The sequence below is a fragment of the Eptatretus burgeri genome, chromosome 8 (genome assembly GCF_056783735.1).
Source record: "Eptatretus burgeri isolate ZD-2024b chromosome 8, Ebu_testis_v1, whole genome shotgun sequence".
Taxonomy (NCBI): Eukaryota; Metazoa; Chordata; class Myxini; order Myxiniformes; family Myxinidae; genus Eptatretus; species Eptatretus burgeri.
Genome location: NC_140968.1, coordinates 70,984,287 through 71,001,837, shown reverse-complemented (window position 1 = coordinate 71,001,837; position 17,551 = coordinate 70,984,287). Strand labels below are relative to the sequence as shown.

At 43.8% G+C, this 17,551-nt stretch overlaps 2 protein-coding genes across 4 annotated transcripts in view; one reads left to right on the top strand and one right to left on the bottom strand.

Moving 5' to 3' along the window:
• LOC147022007 (zinc transporter ZIP5-like) overlaps positions 1 to 17,551 on the top strand; it is a 155,102-nt gene that overhangs the window by 6,414 nt on the left and 131,137 nt on the right. The window contains exons 1-2 of one of the 3 annotated variants that reach the window (XM_085892539.1): positions 2,275 to 2,370; positions 2,507 to 2,577. The gene's annotated coding sequence lies outside the window, so the exon portion shown is untranslated. Of the gene's footprint in view, positions 1 to 2,274; positions 2,371 to 2,433; positions 2,578 to 17,551 lie in introns of those variants that run through there. The other 2 variants (XM_085892541.1, XM_085892540.1) reach the window with 2 other exon arrangements.
• LOC147022008 (uncharacterized) overlaps positions 1 to 17,551 on the bottom strand; it is a 111,066-nt gene that overhangs the window by 73,956 nt on the left and 19,559 nt on the right. Inside the window, exon 2 of the mRNA XM_085892543.1 lies at positions 2,102 to 2,138. Coding sequence (XP_085748669.1) covers positions 2,102 to 2,138 — 37 coding nt within the window. The remainder of the gene's footprint in view (positions 1 to 2,101; positions 2,139 to 17,551) is intronic.

The window sequence follows — 17,551 nt, the reverse complement described above, 5'->3', positions numbered from 1 at the left end:
GTGCCTGCTCTCTCCACATGTGCATTCAAGAGGTGAAACAGAGACTTACCAGGTCTCACAGTATATGTGCATGAGTGTGTCATTGATTGGTATCTACAAATGTGGAATGGAGTTCTCCCAGGGTGGGCTCAAAACATCCACCTTCATTTCAGCGAGGAGTCACAATTCATGGACTAAGCTGTGAAGTTTTCTGTTCTCAAAGTTTTGTGCAGAGGGCTCTCTTCAGAATCATCACCGAACTCAACAGCTCAGAACTGTAGTTCGTTTGTAGTAATATTCGCAGAGATGGTTTTTCTTATCTCTGTGAGGTTCTTTGTCATCATTCCGAAAGCTCCAACTATCACTGGGACAACTTTGGCATTATTCAGCTTCCTGGATCTTTTCACTTCATTCTTGAGGTCCTGGTATTTAGTCATTTCTTGATTTCTGCATTGTTTAGTCCAAAATCAAAATCTCTTTTTTTGTACCCAAGTACGATATCTGGTCGCAACACTTTCTATTCGACGTTCACGCTCGATGAGATCATTAGGTCGTACGTGATCGGTACTTCCATGTTTCCAGTGATTGCTTTTGGTTCATGTTCCCATAAATTTTCTGTAACTGTAATATCAAAGTTTTTGCAGATGTGGCAGCAGATTACTACACAAACACTGTTGTGTCGTTTTGTGCACAGCTGTTCTGACATGAGTTTATTCATTTATTTATTTATTTATTTATTGTGTTCGGTCATTCAGCACAACACATCATTCTCTCTGTCTCTGTCTCTGTCCCCTCTTCGCTACCCCCTCCAAATAAAGTGCAACACTCTCTTTCTCTCTTTCTCTCTTTCCCTTTTTTTTTTTCTTTTTCTCTCTATACTTCACCAGAAAGGACAAAACAAGTTTACCCAATCCCTCAAGATTAGTGAACAGAGAGGTCCTGCTACCTTCAGACTCTCTGATGGGAAAGTGTGGAATGCAATTTATCGAGCACCTGCAATTGAGACCTCAAATGGACTTTCTGCTGGAAGTATGACAGGTTCTGAGGGCTATAGGGCACATAGAATGCCTCCAACAAATGCCTCCACAAGTTTTTACCCCAGGTGTTCATCGTGGGACAAGATATCGTCGAGCACCTGAATGGACCAAGGACTTTGTCATATGACATGTTCTCTTGCATTACATGCTTATTATTTTTTTGTTTGGGAGGTTTTCATTACCAGTTGTTGTTTTCACGAAAAAAGCAATATGTGGTATTGGGAGTTACATGAATATTAATGAATGCATTGACAATTTCATGCTTACTATGTTCTTTGTTTTTTTTCATTATTAGTTGTTATTTTCACGAAAAAAGGAATATGTGGGATTGGGAGTTGCATGAATATCAATGAATGCATGATGAACCGGAACTGACGAGGCGGAACCGAGAGTGACGTCAACGGGCTGTCGAGTGTGTGGAGCAGGAGATGTGATTAAAAATGGTTGAGCTGAAGAACCTACGTGTCTGCTGTCTTTCCTACACAAAACCTCTCTCCTCTCCCCCCCCCCTCTTTCTCCCCTCACCCCTTAATATCACCATCAGCGAAGTGACAGGATGTATTTGCTAGTTTACAATAGATTAAAACGTAACTCTTAACCTGAACAGCTTGGAAAATATCAAATTAATAACCTTTTGTGAATCGCTTTATCACCAACCAAATCGGCACCCAGTTCTGCACTTCCTGTACGAGAGAGCCATCTTCTGTTATGTCATAGCCAAAGAGTTATTCACTTCCTGTTTTCAGATTTCTTTCAAAAAAAAACAATGTAGGCCTGAAACGCTAACTTGGCCTGTGTACAACAAGTTGAAGCAATTCTGGCTGAAAAAAAAATCTTGCTCACATGGTTATGCCGTAAGACAACCACAGGAATTTAATATTTCGCCAATGCATCGACACACATTCGTATACTCTTTCGAAAGGCACCTTGGTATCTCCACCATCCACAAGCAAATGCTGGCACATGTGACACTCAGGTTGATGTTTCTCTGAATGATACAGCACTCTGCCAGAAAAGCACCGAAGTGATAGGAGAAATAGTGGCATCCAGAATCAAACCCAGAGAGATCGTTAGCTCAAACTCACCAGTGTGTATCCAACTTGTATGTCAATCCCTGTGCAACTGTAAGACACAAATTCAACAAAAGGGGCCTGAAGCAACTGCATGGAAATGTGGGTTCAGCAATTAGCCAGCACACTGCAAATAGCTTGACTCACTCCTTATAGTAAACACTCATTGTTTTTGCAAGGACGGTTCACTTATTGAACAACACGGAGAAGACTCAGATTTGTTTGATCGAGGGCTGTGTGGGCATAAGCTCGGACTTTCAGACAATATGTCCTACAAACAACATGTGAGTATACAGTACTATATACGTATTATATAGGTTGAATGAGATGAAGCTGTTTTAACTGGAAGGCAGTTGGAAAAAAGTTGAGGTTTATTTTTAACCGACAAGCAGATCAAGCTGATTGTTTTTGTTTTTGCAGAATAACACAGATCTTTCTGATCAACGTGCGCCCGAGACAAGGTGCGGACATCATCGTGGAGGTTGCTGAAGGTCAGTTATTGCAATTTACGGCTGCAGATGGTTTGGTCAATCATTTTTCACAGTTTGCTTTTTGTTTAACCCTGTGGTTGTCTTTCATGATATGTAGTTATTTTGAGTGTTTGAAAACTTTGATGAATGGCACACAATAGACCAAGACATGCCAAGAAAGTATGACAAGGCATGTATATACATAAATAAATCGAATTCATGCTTATACTTTTTACGAATTGTATGAACTAAATTGTTTGTGGATATCGAATGCCGCTCAAATTTCGTTTGGATGTTTTACAGTTTATTTGAATCTCAATTGTCTGTCTGCTTCGGTGTTATACCATCTTAGCTATTTGCTAGTAATGCTGTTACTGCCAGTTCAAATATCAACTGTTGTACTCATTTATTCATCGTCTCTTAATGTGCTTATTATAATTGATGTCAAAAGTACACTCATCACTTCATTCTTGCATGTAATTCAATTACATGTACCAACTCTCCCAATGTAAAATCGTATAACCTCACCGTGGATTTTTAACAGACATCTGAGCATCTAATAGTCTAAGGCTTATTGAAGACCTTGGACTGACATCGGATGGACAGTCAGAGATTTCAGTATTAATTACAAGGACGCAGTATTATAGAAGATAATGGACAAATCAACAGATATCAATAAATACCGATTGACAGAAATATGATCTGAGTTTATTTGTATTTATAGGGAAAATAATTCGGCATGATAGCTAAGGATAAAATGATGAGTTATCTGCCGTAAAGATCACAAAGTGTTCATGTTTCGACTTTACCTTTCATTAGAGCAAAGGAGGACTGATGTCGAAGGGCCAGTTAGATTTACAATTTCATATGGCACAGGATGCCAGCAGGATAAACTTGGTCCACATTTTTGTACATAAATTAAAAAGAGGGGCTAATTGCATGCTCACATGAATAACTAGGCCACTCAGTTGAGGGGCACGATAAGGGCACTCAGTAGAGGGGTACGATAAGGGCACTCAGTTGAGGGGCACTATAAGGGCACTCAGTTGAGGGGAACTATAAGGGCACTCAGTAGAGGGGTACGGTAAGGGCACTCAGTTGAGAAGCACTATAAGGGCACTCTTTTGAGGGGCACTATAAGGGCACTCAGTAGAGGGGTACTACAAGGGCACTCAGTAGAGGGGTACTACAAGGGCACTCAGTAGAGGAGTACGATAAGGGCACTCAGTTGAGGGGCACTATAAGGGCACTTAGTAGAGGGGCACTATAAGGGCACTCAGTAGAGGGGTACGATAAGGGCACTCAGTTGAGGGGAACTATAAGGGCACTCAGTAGAGGGGCACTATAAGGGCACTCAGTAGAGGGGTACGATAAGGGCACTCAGTTGAGGGGCACGATAAGGGCACTCAGTTGTTTGCATACCTCCACCACGTAATGCCTGATCCACAAGAACATATCGGGCCCATTACATTTTTTGAAATATCATGCTATCCAGTACTATATCGCTTTGGACCTTATCTCTCAATGGTGAAGAACCACTTAAAAAATTCAAGTAGCCGGATCCGAATCTTCATCAAAATCTAATCAGTTCATCGTTGACACAGACTCAACCTGTCCATAAAATTTCATCGGCATCTGTCTACAACTTTTTAAGATAACCTACACACAAACAAACAAACAGACAGAAAGGGGTGAAAACAAAACCTCCTTCACCTTCGGTGGCAGAGGTAATAAACCCATTTGTGGTGAACGCAAGGTAAATCCCATGTACCACATATATGTTTGTCCATTGTTTACCAATATCGTTGTTATTACCCCATGCGTACGAAGCAAAATGCGGGGTTAAGCTATTGGTTCACTTCTGTGTGTCGACAAACACCAGTTCATGATCGAGGAACAACTTCTGTCAGGTCAGGCCAGATTAGATCTGTGACTTGCTGCAGGTACCTCATCAACATGTACTAACCTGTTTCATGGTCAGGTTGTCGGCGACTAAATCATCTCCCCACCAGGTTTCCTGGTGAGGAGGGTGGATGATATTGACACCCAGCAGGATTAAAAGCAAAACCTGTCAAGGGTGGAGTAGCTCCTGGTGAGCCAACAGCCATCCATATGTAATGTCCAACTGTGTCTGCAGACATCCTCCTGCAGTTTGGTTACCTTTTTTTAGGAGGTTGGTGGCAGGATTTGCACTCCGGCCACCATAAAACCCTTCACTCTGCAAAACATACGAAAAACGCAAAAGGAACTTGAAAACTCACTCCATTGGAGTACCTCTTGTGCAGCTGTCCGACCAGATGACCGGATTAAAGCAAAGTCTTCGGGACCTCCACTCTTTGATAGGAGGAAAAACACCGGGTACCCTTCATGGGTCAGACTGCGGTCATGCGAGTCAGGGTGGTGCTGTTGTGTCGTCCACCAGACCGTGGTCTCCCTGGGTTAATCTGAGGTGGTCCCTTTGGGTGGGTACCTGGAATATCCTATCCCTGAGAGGATGATCACCTGTCTGTTATCATCTGAGCTCAAGCATTTGAACATCGGTATTGCAGCACTCTCTGAGGTTCGGAGACCGGGTTGCAGCGAGATCATGGTGGGTGGTCATACCTACTATTGGTCTGGTCGCTCTGATGGTTACCATGCCCAATGAGTTGCTGTAGCTGTGTTCAATAAGCCGACTCCAATGATAATTGAGGTAACACCGGTCAACGAGACAACAACTAAGTTTTTGTCACTCCTTGGGTGTCATTTCCCTGGTCTCTCTACGTGCTACTACTGAGGCGAGTGATCTCAATGTGAAGGACGCATTCTATGCCACACTCAAGTGTGTGATGGATCAGTGCCCCAGGCAAGATACTCTTCTCGTCTTGGGGGATTTCTGTGCATCAACTGGAACTGATGGGGATGGTTATGAGACATGGGTCTGGAACTGTGAACCAGAACAGCACTACGTTCCTTGACTTTGCAAGAAGTCATGGAATTCGGGTGGCTGGTTCTTGGTTTCAGTGCCCACAGGATCATTGCTGGATTTGGGATTCCAACGCTGGCGGTGTGGCAAAGGAGATTGACCTTGTGCTTGTTGATGGTTGCTGGAGATGATCCAGAACTGCAGGGCCTCCTGGAGTGCTCAGTTCCTCAATACTCGCCCCAGGCTTATGGTAGCAACTCTGAAGTTGCAGCGTAGAACCGGGAGAACAGTACCATCCCAGCCGAGGCTGAATGTTGGCAACCTCAAGGATGAGAGAGGAGCTGAGGAGTTTGCGAACAGGCTGAGTGGGGATTTGGGTGGTCTTGGTGCTTTGGGGAATTCTGAATCGTTGTGGAGTGCCTTCAAGACCATCATCCTTGATGTTGCCGGTGGATGTCTTGGAACCCACTGTTAGGCGAAGAGGAACTTTCTCTCCCAAGAGACATTGGATACCATTGACCAGAATTGCAGGGCCAGGCTTATTGGCAGAGGTGAGCTGGTCAGGGAGTTGAGGGGTAAAACAACGTGCGCTGAGGGTGGACACCTAGGCCTATGGGCGAGGAATCTGTGAAGTGGTGGAGCATCAACTGTGGTCAAATGATTCTTGTCCTGCTTACAGGGGAATTGGTGCATTGCATTCCTCCAAGCCTGTCCCGAGGTGTACTGCAGTTAGAGTAGCGGGTGGTGGGATTTTGACAGAGGAGTCCAAAGTGAAGGCCAGCTGGGCCAGTTACTTTGAGCGGCTGTACCAGGCTGATCCACCAGCTGTTGAGTAGGACATCAGGGGTGTTACTCTCCCTCTTGCTGACCCTCCAATCAACTGTGATCCACCTTGGTTTGTGGAAATACAGGCTGTGGTGAACAGGTTGAAATGGGGTATAGCTCCTGGGATCTGTGGCATCCAAGTGGAACTTCTCAAGGCTGGTGGAAATGCTGTACTCGTGTCATTGCATGCAGTTCTGTGCTCTGCCTGGAACACAGGCATCATCCCAACTGACTGGAAAATGGGGCTTGTTGTTCCTCTTTGGAAAGGGAAGGGTGATTGCCAGGACTGCAACAAATACCGAGGGGTCACGCTGCTCTCAGTGCCGGGCAAGGTATTTGCTCGGATAATTCTTGATTGGGTTCACCACCATCTGCTTGAGCACCAGCACCCAGCGCAGTCAGGCTTTACAACAAAGAGTTCAACGATTGACCGTATCCTTGCTTTTCAGGTCATCACCTAACCCACATAAGAGTTTCGGCAGGGGCTGCTTGCAGCCGATGTTGATCTCTGCAAAGTGGATTTTTGGTCATCCTCCTTCATCGGATTGACAGAGGATGATCAATCTGATGTCTGAACTATACTCTGGTACTGAGAGTGCTGTGAGATGTGGTGATAACATCTCCAAATTATTCCCACTTGTTACTGGAGTTCGTCAGGGGTATGTACTCGCCTCTACACTTTTCAGCACTTGTTTGGACTGGATTCTGGGGAGGATGTTGGAGAGATCAAGCTGCGGCGTGTCATTTGGAAATGTCAAGATCTCTGACCTTGATTTCACATCTGATGCAGTCATCTTTGGGGAGACTGTGGATATCCTTTATGGGGCCCTCAAAGTACTGAATGAAGTGTCGGCACCACTGGGATTATGGATCTCCTGTGTCAAAACTAAGATCCAGCCTTTTAATGACATTTTGGATGCTGCTATCTTGTCTGTATCTTTTTGTGGTGAGGATGTTGAGGTCACAGAGAGATTCACTTACCTTGGCAGTGATATTCCTGTTTCCGCTGGCTGTAAGCCAGAGGTCAATAGACGTTTGAGTCAGGCCTGGGAAGTCATGGATTCACTGGATCATGAGGTGTGACACTGTCGGTACATGTGCAGGAGGACGAAAGTTCAAGTCTTCAGGTCCTTGATGCTTCCAGTCTTGCTCTACGGATGTGCCACTTGGGTTCTGACCAGGGATCTGAGACAGACTTAATTCCTTTGGTATCAGGTCTCTTCAGAGTATCCTTAGCTATCGCTGGTTAGACTTTGTGTCCAACGAGTGGTTGCTGAGAGAGACTCAAATGAGATTTGTTACCTCCATAGTCTGTGAGCATCAGCTGCGGCTGTATGGACATGTGGCTCATTTTCCTGATGCTGATCCTGCTCACCAGATTCTCTCTTATCGAGGGAGTCTCATGAGTGGAGGAGGCCAATTTGCTGACCACATGCCTCGTGGTTGCGGCAGATTGATCAACTTCTCAAGGAGATAGTATGGGCCAGGCATCTGTCTTGGGGATGGCCAGACGGAGGTCCCTGGAGTCCCTTTGGAAAGTGGACGCAGCGACATGCTCCTCTCGCACATGCTATCATACCTGACCTGACCTGGGCAACTTGATATCAATTGAATGTTATATTTTGAACATGAATCGGAACATTAATCTGAAAACGAACCTGTAACTTTGCAGTACTTGACCTGAGGTACTATAATTTGACCCGATCGTGCATGCGCAGAGAGGAGTCAGATAAATGTTACTATCTGCCTGTCTGGCAGTGAAACAAAATTGAAAATAGTTCCAAACATGAAACTTGCTGATTTTAAAGACGTCATAATGGACACAAACAACAAACATGAAGAATTAATGAAACGTATAAAATAAAGTGGTGTAAAAGATGCTGCATCAACGGCGGTAAACTTCCAAATTTGTTTTTCTACAACCTTTTAAAATCCTTATTTTATTTAAATTGAATGAATTATATATTTGAACACTGCAGAGCACAAATTACTTTTTTGACACTTTCAAAAACATTCCTTTTCATGAGACTTTATGAAGTCCATTTCACAGAAAGCATTCATGGCTTGAGAGCAGAGTAATTATGAGAAAAACTGAAAATCAGCATTCATGCCCTGAAGGCAGAATAACTGCTTGAAATTTTGACAAATATGGCAGCGCATTGTGCTGTGTGGCCTGTTATGCAAGGTTCACAAACAAAATGAATGTAGATCATGCTCAAAAATGCAAAGCAAGAGTTTAAAAGAGTGTTCCCATGCCATTGTTCTCAATACTGCATGGGGTGAGGTATTCTATGAATTCTCGAGTACCTCTGCCACCAAAGACTGATGAATAATGCCTTTTTATTTCCATATATATGCTCTCGGCTCGTGGAAGAGGTAGAGTGCAACAGATGCCATTTGGCAGACACTCTGTTTCACCAATCTTCCAACGCAACATGGAGACATTGTTGAAAACTGGACCACAGACAGTCGTATTCCAAGGACGACATACTAGTGACTGGTAAGTCACAACATGAACACCTCGAGAACCGAAGCGAAGTCCTCAATCGGCTGTCACAAGCTGGGTTACACCAAAGGCGTGAAAAGTGTACCTTTATGGCACTTGAAGTTGAATACCTGGGTCATCAAATCTCCTGTCAAGGCATTTTGTCCTCTCCGAGCAAAGTTGAAGCAATTGTGAATGCACCAATGCCACAAAACATTTTACAATTCTGTGCATTCCTGGGTATGTTGACCTAGTTTGGTAATGTCCTGCCTTAACTAAGCACAACCGTCGAGCCTCTCCATCTCCTCCTCAGGAAAGGCATTGTCTGGAAATGGGAAGCTGCCCAAACAAGAACGTTCAAGGCCGCTAAAACCATTCTGTCCTCCTCACCGTTACTTGTCCATTACGACCCATCCAAGGAACTTATTCTCAGTTGTGATAGCTCTTCATATGGCATTGGGTGTGTGTTGTTGCAAACAAAACATCACGATGCTCAAGTAGAACGAGAGGTGTTAGCGTGTGTCTGGGGTGCCTTCAAGATGCACAAATATGTCTTTGCAAGACATATTACCATTGAGACCGATCACAAACGCTTATTAGGTCTCCTGGGAGAAACCAGAGCCATTCTGCCCACATCATCAGGTCATGTACAACGTTGGGCATTGACCCTTGCCGGTTATGACTATTCATTGGTTTACCGCCCGGGTAAGGAAATGTACTGTGCTGAGAGGCTCAGTCACTTGCCGCTTCCTGTAACCATCCCAGAACCTCCACAATCTGGCGATATCATTCATCTCATGGCTTATGTCATTCACGATGAGGTGCACGTCACTGCTAAAGGCCCGGTCACACCTTGACGTTTTAGCCAACGTATGCCGATTTTTGAATTTTTTTTTTCTAAAACGCTGGCACACGTTGAATATGTTATGGGTAAGTTTTGATTACATTGAGAGCACGCTGAAAAGCACTGCCATACGTCGTTGTACGTTGGCTTTAAACGTTGTACTTTTTGGTTGTCCTCAAATTTTTTCATGCTTGAAATTTCACGACGTATGCCGGCGTATGACTCACACGTTCCGCTACGCTGGCCACAAGTTGTATGCACGGTCTGCGATCGTTGACAGACGTCAACACATGCTACTTGTAAGTTAATCATAAGTTGAGACACGCCGAGGTAATGTTTAGCGTACCCGAAACTTATTTCTAACCTATGATTAACGTGTTGTTGGCACGTTACGCGATCGTTGCCACACATCGACAGACGTTACTTTTATGTTACTCATAGGCTGAAAGACGTCGGTATAATGGATCGTCCTTGCGTCAGCGTCCACGGCCACGGCCAGGACACTTATTTGCAGCATTCTTCAAACTTTTCTTCGGCATGACGAGGATGTTCACACTTCGATGTCTAGCTTGGCTATGATTCCAATTGTCCATCGGCAGCGTCTATTTAAAATAGTCGAGTTTGAGCGTTTTAACACGTTCAGAAGAAACGCTTCAAATTTCCAAACCCCAGCGTCAAAAAACAAAGGCGAGTGACAGCAATTTAAATCGTTCATTGTAAACAATGAAAATAGCTGAGTGGTACCGTTTAAAAGTCGTTGAGTGAAAAAAAAATCCAATTGTTGAGCGCAAGTGTCTACTTTCAATAGTGGGGTTTGAGCGATTTAGCACGTTCAATAGAAACGATTAAAATTTCCGAGCGCCAGCGTCAAAAAACAAAGGCGAGTCACAGCAATTTAAATCGTTCATTGTAAACAATGAAAATAGTTGAGTGGTACCGTTTAAAAGTCGTTGAGTGTAAAAAAAATCCAATTGTTGAGCGCAAGCGTCTACTTTCAATAGTGGAGATGCAGCCATTTAAATCGTTGAGTTTATCATTTAAATCGTTAAATCGTTAAACGCAAGGACGATCCATCATAACCCACACCCTCCCCCTCACACTCACCTACTACTGCCAACATGAACAAACTACTACTAATACTAATACTGATACTGATACTGTTACTGATACTGTTACTGCTGACATGGACATCGACTCAAAAAGGACTCGAAAACACTGTTGGGTTCCCCTTTTATGAGCAGCATTTTTATATACCAATTCCCAAAACCGCTGGGAACACGTCTTTATATGGCAGTTGTAAGCTAGAAACACGTTCATTTATTTTTTTTGTCGACCGGAAGACGTCATTGGAATACGTCTACATACGTCGATGTGTGTTGGGACTACGTAAAGAATTGGTTCAAAGCACGTCAAACATAAGTTAGAAATAAGTTTCGCGTAAAAAAGACATTACCGCGACGTGTTTCGACTTATGAGTAGCTTATAAGTAGCGTTTGTGGACGTGTGTAAGCGTCCACATATCGTGTGTAAAACTTATCCCCATCGCATGCGGAACGTGTGTCATACACCGAGTACGTCGTAAAATTTTGAACATGTTTAAAATTTCTTGACGTACTCTACTTACTACGACGTATGATAGCGTACTTTAGCGTTGTACTCACGTATACCAAACTTACTCATACCGTATTTGACGTGCCCCAACGTTTTAGACACATTTTTCTTAGGTCGGCATACGTTGGCAAGATCGCCAAGGTGTGACCGCGATGTTGACACTTCCATTTCTACGGCAGTTATGATTCGAATCGTTGTGCGTCAGCCTTTTAATAGGCTACGTCACTACATCGTCGGCGATGCGTGCAACGCGCTATGCCTAAGTTAGACTATCGTTGGGCATCGGTTGTGTAGGCCGACAACAGGTTCAGCATTCGTTGGTATAAGTTATCTATAACACAACGAAACGTTCAAAGTCCGTTACCAATGCGTTATACATAAGACCAAGTCGCTATGAATACGTCCGAATCTTTAAAAAAAAACATCAAAAGTTCAACGTAAGCCAGCGTTTTACATACATTTTAATACGTTGCCATCGCTGGCTAAAACGTCAAGGTGTGACCGGGCCTTAAGCAGATTGCTTGTGCTACCGATAGAAATCAGATTTGTCACAAATTAAATGCTGTGTCATGTCATGTGATTGGGCATCACTACCGAAAGGGGCGAAACCGTACCTCATCTGGAAGGATGAGCTCTCCATTGTTGCAGACTGCCTGTTTTGGGGTAGCCGAGTGATAATTCCACCTAAACTTCATTGCAAAATTATCAGTGAACTCCACAATGCTCATCCAGGCATAGTCACCATGAAGGCTGTTGCCTGAGCCCATGTTTGGTGGCCTGGTTTGGACAGTGACATTGAGTCCAGTGCACGCCATTGTTACACTTGTCAAGCCCATGCCAAGACACCGCCACAGTTTCCATTGGCCATGTGGTCGTCGCCATCAAAACCATAGTCCAGACTACACATCGACCATGCTAGTACATTTCAAGGGAAGCTTTTCCTTGTCATCGTTGATGCCCACTCCAAATGGAATGAAGCTCTTGTGGTGCCATCCTCATCATCTGCTGTAACAATTGAAGCTCTACGTACCATGTTCGTACAACATGGTATTCCAAACTCCATTGTATCAGATAATGGATCGTCCTTTATGAGTTCAGAGTTTCAGAACTTTTGTAAAATGAATGGTATTAAGCACAACACATCTGCCCCCTACAGACCTTCCAGTAATGGTCAAGCCAAACGTGCTGTTCAGATCATCAAGAATGGTCTAAGGCACGTCAAGGAAGCCTCATTAAATCTCGTCTAGCTTGTGCGTGGCTCAACTACTGCACCAGACCACATCAAACCACCGGTCGCTCAACTGCCAAGCTTCTGATGGGTCGTGAATTCACAACACCGTTATTATTAGTGCACCAAGGCATAATGGTCCAGGTCGAGAATAACAAGTATCAACAGAAACGTAATCACGACCAAATGTCTGCATACCACAACTTCCAGATCAATGATCCTGTATACGTGTTGAACTCTGGATGTGGAACCAAATGGTTATCTGGCATCATTATCGATAACCTTGGTAAAATGATGTTTCTTGTGAAGTTGTGTGATGGTAGATGCATGCGTAAACATATTGACCAACTCAGGTTATGTAATGGGAAGCCAACCATTGAACTGGCTCAAGTGCCTTTGTCACCCACTCCTGTATTAACACCACCTGCATTTGAACCTGAGGTGTTTCCTCATGAAAGTGTTTCACCCATTTTTGTACCTGAACTCCTTCCTGACTCTGTACCCCTTATTGAGAAGCCCACAGCAGTTGCAAGCAAGGACAGCCCTCCACTAGCCTTTAGAAGATCAGCTCGTATCTGTAAACCTCCTGAGCATCTTGATTAACAACAAAAAATGGGGGTGGGGGTGATGAGATTTATCAGTAGTTTATGCTAATGCATTCATACATGGGTGCACCGGGCGTGGTTAACAGAGTCATATGACCCGTCCATGTTCCGATGCTGTGCTGTGTTGTACCGTGTCCCAATTATATCTGTTGTTCCCACTTCAGAACCTTCGTCCCTGTCTATTGAGTACATTACAAGGCATCACACCATTATTGGAAGAGCAGAAATGGCATGTTCAGGGTAGAGTGATGGTCTGAGATCAGGCCATTGGAAAGAAATGATGGATTTGATTTCAACATTGGTAGATTACATGACCTTGATGATGATTGGGAGTGGGATAACAGGTCTGTCATAAGGAGGATCTGTTTTTTGCACCGTGCTCGTGTAACGCAGTAATTTTGGCTGACTTCCATACAGATGAAATATGACCGATGCCAAATGATAGGGTGAACAGTGCAGAAAGAGGTTGTGTGACAACAGCAGAGCAGATTTTTATGACACGTGCACTGATACCATATAGGCCAGTTGCAGAATCAGTCAAGGGTTGTTAGAAACTTCTCAACCTTCTCATTTAAAAAAGAGAAAGAGTGTGACAACAGCAGAGCAGATTTTTATGACACGTGCATTGATGCCATATAGGCCAGTTGCAGAATCAATCAAGGGTTGCTAGAAACTTCTCAACCTTCTCATTTAAAGAAGAGAAAGAGTCAATGAGCAGTTTGGTGCCATTGGGTAGGATGGGTACAGGAACCGAATGGTTGGGGAGACAATAATTGGAAGCAACCACATAATTGAGGCATTCAGCCCTCTCATGAGCAGAGTTGGCTGCTGTGTCATCTATATTAATATTTTGGCACGCCCCTTTCTTTGTTCCACCATCAGATTTTTGTTACTGCATGAAATGAAACAAACTTTGGCACATATACTAATGATATTATTGTCTTCCTTAAGAGGCCTCTCAAAATTCGTTTTGATGCATTTTCACAAACTCCAACTGATTCCATTCAAATTCGGTACGATTATGGTTTTTGGTCCAACTTAGGTCATTGGCTATACATTTTTTCCATAACACTTCTGATATTCGAAAAAAATTGATAAATCGATATCCCTTATGGGATTTTCCATTCAAATCCACTCAAGTTTAAGGCCTACGGGGGATGCAAATTTCCACTTTTCCCCGGGCGCTGTTTACCTCCGCTATGCCAAGCTGTTAGGGTTTGGGTTAGGGTTAGTGTTAGGGTTAGGGTTAGCTACCTGAACACTAACAGCTAACCCTAACCCTAACAGCAAATCCTAACCCTAACAGCTATTCAGGAAATTTGCAAGAAAGCCCGGGCAACGCCGGGCTTTAGTACTAGTTTTAAATCAGGGAAGGGATCAGTGGAGCAGACTCAAAGACAGACCTAACAAAGTGCCACCAAGATTTTGAGGAGGAAGACAAGTTTTAATGTGTGGTCATGTGATTGGCCAGATGTTATTTTCTGGCTCTCCTGAGAGTACACACACACTTGTTGCCAGCTTTGTTGAATGATCTGAGGTTGCTTTCATTTGGATTGGCCTTCGAGGAAGAGAAGGCAAGTTGTTTCAAGGCTACTGCCTCACTGCAGGATTCAGTGTTCCATGGGTGGAAATAAGGTCTGATTATTACTGAAGATGAGATGTATCTGAGGAGAGAGAGAGAGAGAGAGAGAGAACGAGAGAGAGAGAGAGAACGAGAGAGAGAGAGAGAACGAGAGAGAGAACGAGAGAGAGAGAGAGAGAGAACGAGAGAGAGAGAGAGAGAACGAGAGAGAGAGAGAGAGAGAACGAGAGAGAGAGAGAACGAGAGAGAGAGAGAGAGAGAGAGAGAGAGAGAGAGAGAGAGAGAGAGAGAGAGAGAGAGAGAGAGAGAGAACACGAGAGAGAGAGAGAGAGAGAGAGAACGAGAGAGAGAGAGAGAGAGAGAGAGAACGAGAGAGAGAGAGAGAGAGAGAACGAGAGAGAGAGAGAGAGAGAGAACGAGAGAGAGAGAGAGAGAGAGAACGAGAGAGAGAGAGAGAGAACGAGAGAGAGAGAGAACGAGAGAACGAGAGAACGAGAGCACTTTCCTGTGGAAGAATTCCCAGGCTAAATTATTACCAGGAGTGGTAGATATAGGGGACCAGTCCTGAGCCCTGACAGTCAGCCTGAGTGAACTGCCAGACTCACCAGCATTGAGACAGCTCTCTGAAAATAGCCAGAGAGAGGTGTTGGCTCTCACAAGCACAGGATCAATTCAAATAGAGGAACTAGAGAGTTCATAGAACACCTTACCCTATACTGTGTTTAAGTATGCAATTCATTTTAAACTAGAAAGCATCTGAAAATGCAAAGCCTGTCTGCTTGGTATTCGGACATCTTCGTCCGTATGCTAAATGGCACTTTTAACATTTTGACCAAATTATTAATTTGTCTTCTCCATATTCTCATAATATAGCATTGTTGAAAATTTTATGACAAAAGCTTAAATGGTAAAAAGTTACGGCCTGGACAGACACACACAGACACACACCTGATTGCAAAACCATGTCTCCCACGAAAATGAGACTGGGCATGAGGGAGGATGGAAGTGGTCGGGTGAGTTGGGAGCTGGGAGGGATTGAGGAAAAATATGGGAAGAGGCAGAGTGTGGGCAATTGTATAGGAGTGGAGTGAGGGGACGTTGAGAGGTGACAGGCCAAGGGTGAAGCTGGGAGAGGGTGGGATGAGGAGGGAGATTGGTGGGGACAGATGAGGAAGACATTGGAAGGTGATGGGGTGAGAGGGAAGATGGGAGGGAGGTGAGGTGGCAAGGAGGAAGATGGGAGGTGAAAATGTGAGGAGCAGGGTGAGTTGGAACCTGGGAGATGGGAGGGGCTAGGGTGAGGGGAAGATGGAAGGAGTTTGGGAAAGAGGAATGCAGAGAGGGAAGACATTGGGTGGAGAGGTGCTGGTTTGAGGGGAAACAGGAAAGGAGTGGGGTAGGAGGATGTCAGCATGAAATTATTGACTAGCGAGAGCGTAATGATGTGGAGGGTTGGTACGCTTCCTTCAATGGAACTGGAAGAACAGGGAAGGCAGCAGACTGGGAAACATTGCACAAGCTTAGCACCAGGATCATACGGGAATTGGACAAGGCTCAATACAGGTACATGCAAGGTATACTGAATGCAGAAAACCTTAATTCGGCATCCAAACACTCTTCGTCCTTTGTGCACAAAAGGAAAGATTGTTCTGGAATACCCCCCCCCCCCCACTCCAAACAACACAAGGTCTCATCTGTGACACTCTTAGGAAAGCAGAAGTTTTGAATAAGCATGATGAATCAATGGACAGACCTCCCATCCAAAGCACGTCAAGTTCTGAAATAAATCATTCCAGTGTATTAAAACTCCTCAAGGAACGTAACCAGCATAAAGCGTGCGGATCAAGTGAAATACCAGTGTATATAATGAAGGAATGTGCTGACGAAGTAGCACCCAGCACTTACTAGAGAAATAAAAGGGAGAAATCCCAGCAGATTGGTTAACTGCTAACATTTGCCTTTTCTATAAAAACTAGAACGGGCACTCGTAGAGCGCATACCTTCGCCGCAGTCACTAGTTACCTTTGTATTAAGTTGTCCACAACGCATCTCAATACAAATATGCATTTCGTGACCCCCATGACCTTTGACCCACAACCGCTACCTAGGGTGACAATAGTACTATATCTTGTGTCATTTCAGAAGATGGGGAATTGAACACTGAACAATTTGGAGTTAATTTGATGTAAATCGTAAACATATTAACCATTTTCATCATGAAAAAACGATGTTGACCTTTTTGTGACCTTGACCTTTGATCCGATCGCTCCCAAAATCTAATGGATTTGTCCTTTCATGATGCCAAACAAATCCAAAACAATTAAAGCCTCTCTGCGTTTTGTTTTTACCTTCGCAAACTTTGTTTGACGAAGGTATTGTATTGACCCGTGTATTTATTTATTGGTAAATATGTGTGCGGACAACATTGCGCAAAAACTGCTGGACCGATTTGCATGAAATTTTCAGAGATGATGTGCAGTTACTCAAGGACGCCAGGCGAAGCTTTTGGGAGTGATCGGATCAAAGGTCAAGGTCACAAAAAGGTCAAAATCGTTTTTTTGCGATTAAAGTGTCAATTTTGTTCCGATTTACATCAAATTAAGTCCAAAATGTTCAGTATTCAAATCCCGATCCACTGATATAGCGTATGGTATAGTGTTTGCAACCCTAGTTAGTCTGTGGAAGTCAAAGATCAAGGGGGTCACCAAAATGGAGTTTTTGATTGGGAAGCGTTGTGGACAACATTACACAAAAACCACTTCGCAGATTGTCATGAAATTTTGTGGATGTGTTTGGCATCACGAGAAGACAAATCGATTAGATTTTGGGAGTGATTGGATCAAAGGTTAAGGTCAAGGTCACAAAAAGGTCAAAATCGTATCTTCGCGATTAAATTGTCAATTTTGTTTT